The following is an 8,096-nucleotide window of genomic DNA, read 5'->3' as shown; positions in this document are numbered from 1 at the left end:
TTATTACGTTTAACCCTTAAAGGTTTATCACATCCACATTTAAAAATAGATGTAATCTGGCTGGGGCCTCCCTCAATTTTTTCCATAATATAAACATAAAATAGATTCATATTTATTATCTATACTATTATTAGATGTATAATAATCTATATGATTCTATAGATTAATATATCTCATAATATAAACATGATAAAATAGATTAGTATCATTTCCCCAACTAGATTTTTTTCACTATTCAAAATAAACAGCATAAACATTTGCATGAGCAAACAGTGAGGTATTTTTAAAAGCATACGATGAAAATGTATCACTTGTAGGATCCCAAAGGCATCTGCTTCCAATTTGCATGCTCTGTTCGTTTAGTTGTCCAATATGGATAATGACAATTATCTTGTACCTTGGTATCATGAGCTCTTTTACCCGAGCTTTAATTACCTACAAGAGGGAAACATGTTTAGATATATTATTCATAAATTATTTTTATGCTACAGGATTAGGAAGGTAAATGTACAGATATATAGTATGCATAGTATAGAGAGGTACAAGTACAAGAGATGTATAGTAGAGATGTACAAGTACTGTATTAGTACTTGCAGAACCATCAGTGGTAATGACTTACATTGTAGTTTTGTAGCATCGTCCCCAAACTATGATAGTCCCATGCAAAGTTAAATGTATGACAGCATATTGCATCCAAGAAAATAGCATTTCCAAAACACATGAAACATCACATTCTTAAGGAATTAATGTTAGGAATGATACAAAATGGCAGACCCTCCTAGCAAAATTACAGAAATGAAACTACAGATGTAGTAAGAGAAATTACTGTAAAAATGGCTTCTCACTCAACAAATTATCTCCTTTTAGTTATTCCAAATAATAGCTGTTGATTAAAGGCGAAAAAAAATGAGGTTTTATGGGTTTTTTAAAAATTCCTGGTGACAATCAAAACCAAATTAGCTAAACCAGGGGTGTCAAAGATATAGCCTGCGGAGCCCCCTTATCCAGCCCCGGCTGCTGTCCCTGGGTCTAAGTTGACGTATGCATCATATGTGCCCCAGGAGCAGAGCCAACTAACTCTGGGATCCACATCACATATCCTGGCCAGTCTGGGACACGTACCACACACGGTGTCTGCTCCAGCTGGTTCAGGATGGGTGTCACATGCAGTGTGGTACCTGTTCCAGTCACTCCAGGATTTATGTCACATGCCCCGGCTAGTCTGGCTGCTTCTCAGGTGCTGCGTGCAGTGCAGGTCCCGGAGCAGCTGGAACAGATGATACGTGTGGTGGATTTGGCAAGCAGAGGGGAGGAGAGAATCCATGGACTTGATTTGGTCCATGGACTGGCCGCCCTGCCATTCATCCAGCCTGTGAGGCCAGATGCCTTTGTCATCCCTGAGCTAAAAGAATGAGCTTCATACACAATTCTTAGTAAACTGATTGGTTTACTAGTTCCATTCAATGCCAGCCACCTCCCTGACAATTTGTGTGTCACTTGACAGAACCAATATAGTCCATTTGCAGAGGTGTCACCATGCACTCATTTTCAATAGTACTGGCAGTTTTGGATTTATTACTCATGATTATGCACAAACTGCATAGAGCCCAGCCTAACCCTTTCTCCCAGATGCTGAAGAGTTCAGAAAAGAATCTTTAAAACTGAGCATATAAACGGATGTAAAGCATAAACCTAGATACAATGAACCTGGAACTCCACAATGTCACGTACATGGTGATTTTGCACTGTACCTTTGTGGGGTTTATGCTGATAAGCTTAGTACAAAATCCAACTCTAAAGCTTATACACAAAATAAAGTCATTTATATGTTACAGCTGTCATGTCAGCTTGTAATTCAGGAATGGCTCCATGTGGAAGATCCCTGAGAGCTTTGTATGTTCAAAAATGGGGGAGGAGGCCTTCAGAAATGCGGGGGAGTCAGAACGAAGCTGAAATACTATCCTGGAAGTTATGGTGAATCATTTAAAAAAATTGACAATAAATTAATATTGCTAGAACAGAAGTAGCAGCAGCAGGACAATATAAATATTTGCATTCGTAAGCAAACGAGGACCTATACAAACAGTGGACGTACCAAGGTTTCATCTCAGTTTGCAAGCAGCTTAAAATAAGTTGCCATACACTTGCCTCCCCAATGGCTCTGACTATGTAAGCTCACAAAGGTATGCAGTTCTTCACATCCCAACATAGTCTTCACAACATATATTTTTCCTTTTCATTACATACTTATGCTGCTGATTATTGCAAAACTTCTCATTTCTGAATGGTGGTCTATGCATTAAATTAAATTAAATTTTGAAGTATATTTTTGTGGCTCCTAGTATTTATTTTCTGCACCTTTTAATACAAAAAGAAGCAAATTGCTATTGCTCTCCTGTTACTAAGTAGAAGCTAAGTACATGCCTGGATGAACTTGTGATATCTAATATAATTTGTTTAAGAGCTAATCATAATGAAATAAATACAAGTTATGATCCAGAGAACATGGCTGATTCATCTCCAGTATTTTCAATGGCAGCAATGAAATGGAAAAAAACATTTCTGGAGCGTTTAATAAAATGTTAATGGGGATTGCTAATATAGGGGGAATGAAGGCATTTTCTCCTTTTATGAATAGATCAAATATATAATTATTTAATTCAGCTAAAAAAGGATAACTCAGCAGTTCTGCATTTTTACATACTTCTATGGTATTCATTGGTAATTGCTTCAGTTTACTTCATTTTCAGAGCACGGATATAAATAAAAGGTTTTAATTTTCAAAACTTAATCAACATACTTTTTATTGTCTTGGATTTGTGTGTATCGTGTGAACCAATGGATTAAGTTACAAAACATGACTATCTTACTTAAAAAAGCAAATGAATTTTTAACTATTTTAAGTATCAATTAAATTGAAGCAAACTAAGGACATTACCTCTGCCTGACAGCATCTACACAGGGGTTTAATATGATTTAACTTCATGCTTCTGATGCATCTGAACCTTTCTGAGATGCCCAATGTGGCTAACACTGCTAACTACATCTCCCCAGTGGCACCAGCACTGTGATCTTCTGGAGCAGGTGGAGGGGGAGATGACATAAAAGTTAATGCAGTCAGAGATGGGCTACCTTTTCTGGGCAAATTTTGTAAAACAGAGGGAGGAGGAAGTACAAGCCCTTGATCTGTTTCCACTCATGGCCCTGCCTAGGCACTTTCCCCTCCACAGTACACATGGCTTACCAGAGAGGGTGGGGGACATGGTTCACGAAAGACCTCTCCATGCTTGGATCTGATAAAGTGGGGAGCAAACTGACCCACCATCTACCCATAAGCTTCATTTTACTCACAAATCACGTTTATACCTCAGAGATGGTTTTTGTCATTTGTCTGCATAACTCCGCTTCATATTTTTCTTCTTGAAGATAATTAGTCAGCACGTCCTTCAAAATATTATTCACCGTAACCACAGGAAAACGTCTTGTAGGACCTGGTACACAAAGACATTTTATATACCTTAACTGTAAGTCTGCATTGAGAATAATGGCATATGCACTGTAATCAAAATGATCAACAAGAGAGCGTTCAAAAAGTACAACACAGTGGAGTCCAACCTTTTGGCACCTGCGTCCTCCTTGAGTGCCACACCGGTCCCCTTTCCCTGTCTTATCTGCTGCTTTGCTTTATGCTTCCTGCCTTGTGCTCCCCACCTAACTTCCTGCTCTCTTTCCGCTCCCTTCCTGATCTGCGACTGTATTACTTGTCCCCTCCTCCATCTGCTGCAGGCCCCACACACATAGTACTTGTGCCACAGGTTGGCCACCCTTGGTATAGCTTCTCTTTTTCTCTTGATTTATGGAGACTCAAATGCAAATGCAAGGTCGGGTTATAAATGAAAATTATCATTATGATTCATACTTGTGCTCACTATAATACTATAATACTAACATGCCAATTTGGCAGGTTTTAGACAAGATCTAGAATAGTAGGGACACTGAAAATCCAGAATGGGGTGTGCTTTGTTGAATCTTATGGCTAGTTCAAACAGTGCTATATATAGTATTTAATTCCAAGAACATTAATTTCCCACAAACTGGGAAAGACAATGATTTTTTAAACTAGAAAATAAAGCATCTTTTAATTTATATTTTGATTTTCTTTAACTGCAGTAACTAGTGTGCCTCATGTTTGTAATAGATGTATTTGAAGTACAAGACAAGGCTTGTAGCTCTTTGGGAATTTTTAATGAAATTCTTCCTCTAGTCTTATTTGCCAGAAAAGCAGGGCAGCACCAGGGGCCAAAAAATGGGACTCTATGGGTCAGATTTGGCCCACAGACCATATTTTTAACACCCCTCATCTGGTCTGATCTCTTAAATAGCCACAGGCTGCCAAATTTCACCCAGTTATCCTGGTCTGGACCTATTCCTCTCAGGCTAGAACAGAGGAGGAAGCATTCATTACCTAGTTGGTAAGTGTTCTCCATCTGAACCGCAGGGCGAGAAAAATCATCATGATGACCAGGTTGATCCATATAAGACACTGTACTCATGGAGCTGAAGATAATGTAAAAAAGTAAATAGCTAAAACTAGTGCATACGGAAATCTATATTAATTAATACGACTGCATTAATGGACTCCATTTTCAATGGAAGACTTATGTCTAAGAAAACCCTTCTACTATGTTCATACTTGTCTGTAAAAATGAGATCAATGAAGAATCTCTTTCCACAGGTCATTCATTACCTGATAAAGAAAGATGCTGCCCTCCAGTGGAACACAAAAACAAAATAACTGAATCGGTGTGCACAGAATATATTTACAAGGAAGAACAGATGAATAATTTTAAAGGGCATACATAATATTTCTCCAAATCCTACTTGCAGCTTCTGTTTTTAAAATTAAAATGCCTTTAAGAAAAAAAGTATTTTAAATTTGCTGGCTGTACTGATAGGAGTAGAATGAATCAAATAATTGCTTCTTTAAAAAAAATACTGTATTTACCTGAACCCAAGATGGCTTTGAATTTAAGACAATCCTTCAATAAGTAGATTCTATGCATGGAAAATTTATAAATCTGTTATAATATTCCATGTATAAAATCTAATTATTGGAGGGAGGGGGGGTCTTAAATTTGTCCTTGCCACCGCTGGAGCAAGATAAGCATTGGCAGGGGGTTAGGTGGGCAGGCAGTGGTGGGATAGGTAGCAGGGGAGTCAAGTGGCCCATCCCCTGTCTCCTTCCACCTGCCCCCCAAGTGCCTGTGTGCCCCAGCTCCTCCTGTCCACACAATGACTGCACCCCCTGGCATCTGCCTACCTCACCACCTTTGCCGCCGCAATTACTGCTTACCCTCCAGCTCTGGCCCAGGATACAGAAGCACATGTTCACTCTGGCCACGGCCTGGTCTGATCGCAGGAGTTGCAGTGACATCTCCAGCCCCAGAGCTGAAGCCATGTCCAGAGCTGCCACCACCACCACTGTGTGGCCTGGTGCCAGCTGGAGCGACCATGCTCCATGCCCCGGGTCCCACTGGAGCTAGAGCTGGAGTTGCAAATGGTAAGTGGTGGCAGGGAGATAGGTGGCAGGGGAGTCAAGTGGCCTGTCCTCTTTCCCCTGCTGACTGCCCTGCCCACCAGTTACGTGCTCCCTCCTTCCCCCCCTCCCCAAACTCCTGCCTCTGGTGCCTGCGTACCCTAGCCCTGGACAGAGTTGCAATAAAATTCAAAAGATGGCTTGTATCTTCCTGGCTTGATCCCTGGTCATCCAGCACCTTGCTAATCCAGTGGTTCTCAAGCAGGGCAGTGGTGCTGCGGCATGGGCCCTGCCACCACGGCTGTTGCAGCTGGGTGAAATTGCCCTGCGTGCCACGTGGGGAGCCAGACTGGGAAGCGGTGGCAGCAGGAGATAAACTTAATGCAGGCAGGAGCATCTGCTCCTGCCCAGCCCGTCCCCACACGCTCCTCTTGGAAACATGGGACAGTTCCAACTGGCAGCGGTGTGACAGTCTGGGAAACCTCAGGCACTTTTCCAGCACCCACCGACTGCCAAGTGAAACTATACCATGCGCCTGTTTCTGGGAAGAACGTGGGCTCAGGCTGGGAAAGGCTGCGGCAGGAACAGATTTCTGCATTAGTTTGACCTAACAAGTGTAACAAAGGTTGAGAACCACCGCACTATTTATATCTTTAGGAACAAGAGCCGAGGCTAAGCACGGACTTTAACCCACCATCAAGTACAATTTTTTCAAGTAATCCCAAAAGCAATTATGATTTAGTCAACATTTACTTCTCTTATCGCTCTAGGGTCAGATTAATATGGCCCAAAACCAATTAAGAGGTCTTTTCCTCTAGTGAAATAGCCACGATGGGAAAAAGAAACCAAACCCATTTGTCGTCTGAGCTAGAAAACCCACCGACCCTCCCGTGCGAGGGGGGCTTCTCGGCGCGCTGCTTAGGAAACAGCACGTCTGTCACCTGCCGGGCCTGCGTCGCCCTAACCCGAGAGAGAAGAGGGCAGGTACTCACTCCTTGCTTCTTCCAAAGACATCTTTCGCTCTGACTTCGTGGCTGCTTAGCGAGGAGACGCTGCCTTGCTTCTTCAAGAGGCGAGATGCCTTCTCCTTCGCTAGGTCCGACATGTCTGTTAGAGCCCAAGAGGTAACACGCGGGGCCCTGGTGACACGCGGGCAGACCGGGGGCACAGTTAGTAAATCAGGCGCGTGAAGGCAGGTGATCTATGGGCCAGGGGGAGGATTTTACACCTTAAAGAGGCGGCGGCCGCACGGCTCAGGGCACCGCCTCCCTGGGGCTGCCCGGGACCCGCTCCCTGGCACTGCTTGCACATCACCCCGCACCCCGGGGGGCTCAGCCCGGCTCCCCGCCGCTCCCCGGGGCCGGGCCCGGCAGGGCAGAGCCGGGCTGGCCGAGGGTTTCTAGGGTTACGGCCAAACACCGCCCTCGGCTCCGGGGCGGGACTGCACCGCCCTCATCGCGGCGCAGCCGGAGGCGCGGGGAGGAGCCGCCGCCGCCCCGCACCGCTTCGTCTGCAGCGCAGAAGAGACGAGCCGCTTGGAGAGGCCCGGGGGCGGCCTAAGGGTGCGCTTCATGCCCTTTAGGGCGCGCACCGACCTCGAGTGCGGCCGGGCCCCTACGGCGCGGGGGGGGGCGGGGCACTGGGCGAAGAGCCGGGGCACGTGTGTCAGTGGCGAAACGCGCGGCAGCGCTGAGAAGAGGGCGGCGGGCGCGTTTCAACTACAACGCGTCCCAGGGGTTCTGGTTCAGGGCCTGGCGCCAGGGTGATCTTCCCCGGGATGGGGCTGGAGGTGACCCAAGGCTGCGCCTACACCTCCCATTAAGCACGTTAGGTAATGCACTATCCGCAGGCATTTGTACACCTTTGCAGTGCAGCGCCGGGCACGCATGTGTACAAATGGCAAATTGTGTGTCTAAAATGCATTGAAGGTGTTTTAGTTCAGAAGCGCGCTGCCGTCATTTTCTCAGCACTGACCCGCGTTTTGCCGCTTATACGAATGCATGAGACAGCGCCGGGCACGTCCGCTCGCAGGGGGAGCAGACTCGATTCATTGAGTCTGCTCCAATACAGTTACTCTGCTGCTCGCGAGATCTGGTGTAAGCGGATAAGCGTCCTCCATTGTGAGGTACTAGACAAATGTGCATTAGCCTGGCTTAATGCACTTAACTGAAGTACACACTTTTAAAGTGATTAGCTTATTTTAATGCACATTAAGGAAAACATTTCATGTGATCCTTTAATGTGTATTAGAATAGGCTAATGTGCATTAAAACGCATGTGTATAGATGTGCTCTAAGAGACCAATCTCTGCTCCACACACCTGTCGACAGGAGGTGCAGGTCTTTTCTTACGGCAGAGCAGGCTGGGATTCCTCTTTTCTTCCCTCTGCTCCCTTCTCTACTTTTGGGGCACGATGCTTTACCTCACAAGGGGCTGCACCTTGGCTGAGGTTGCAGCACCATTGGAGTCTGGCAGCAGTCAGCTTCTCCCAGTTCTTGATGTGAGCAGCCAGTTTCTTGAGGTCTGCCTTCAGTGTGTCCTTGCAGCACTTCCTCTGGTC

General features: G+C 45.0%; 1 protein-coding gene across 3 annotated transcripts; it reads right to left on the bottom strand.

The window, feature by feature from the left end:
• Positions 1-217: 217 nt before the first annotated feature.
• On the bottom strand, positions 218-7,085 carry TCTEX1D1 (Tctex1 domain containing 1). 3 transcript variants are annotated; one of them, XR_003095808.1, is made up of 6 exons: positions 6,765-7,085; positions 6,529-6,675; positions 4,466-4,557; positions 3,367-3,491; positions 1,123-1,267; positions 312-435 (listed from the first exon to the last, which is right to left on the bottom strand). XR_003095808.1 is itself a non-coding variant. In XM_025212879.1 (5 exons), the coding sequence occupies exons 1-5, from the start codon at positions 6,845-6,847 to the stop codon at positions 232-234; spliced, it is 651 nt and encodes a 216-aa protein (XP_025068664.1). In that variant the 5' UTR covers positions 6,848-7,084; the 3' UTR covers positions 218-231. The 3 variants fall into 3 exon arrangements, 2 of the variants coding, with proteins under 2 accessions (XP_025068664.1, XP_006031317.1); XM_025212879.1 differs by lacking the exon at positions 1,123-1,267 and having other exon boundaries at positions 218-435; positions 6,765-7,084; XM_006031255.3 differs by lacking the exon at positions 1,123-1,267 and having other exon boundaries at positions 218-435; positions 6,529-6,678; positions 6,895-7,083.
• Positions 7,086-8,096: the final 1,011 nt, after the last annotated feature.

This window comes from Alligator sinensis, unplaced genomic scaffold (assembly GCF_000455745.1).
Source record: "Alligator sinensis unplaced genomic scaffold, ASM45574v1 scaffold1339_1, whole genome shotgun sequence".
Lineage (NCBI taxonomy): Eukaryota > Metazoa > Chordata > Crocodylia > Alligatoridae > Alligator > Alligator sinensis.
Note: the sequence above shows the minus strand (reverse complement) of the source record. Positions and strands in the feature narration are given on the sequence as shown.

Excerpts from the sequence above, each read along its gene's own strand:
- TCTEX1D1 (XM_025212879.1), bottom strand. The coding sequence starts at position 6,847 with ATGTGCAAGCAGTGCCAGGGAGCGGGTCCCGGGCAGCCCCAGGGAGGC. Across the intron at positions 4,558-6,528 it reads GTCTTTGGAAGAAGCAAGGA|CTCCATGAGTACAGTGTCTT; the intron begins GTGAGTACCTGC and ends CATTATCTTCAG. Across the intron at positions 436-3,366 it reads TGACAAAAACCATCTCTGAG|GTAATTAAAGCTCGGGTAAA; the intron begins GTATAAACGTGA and ends TCCCTCTTGTAG.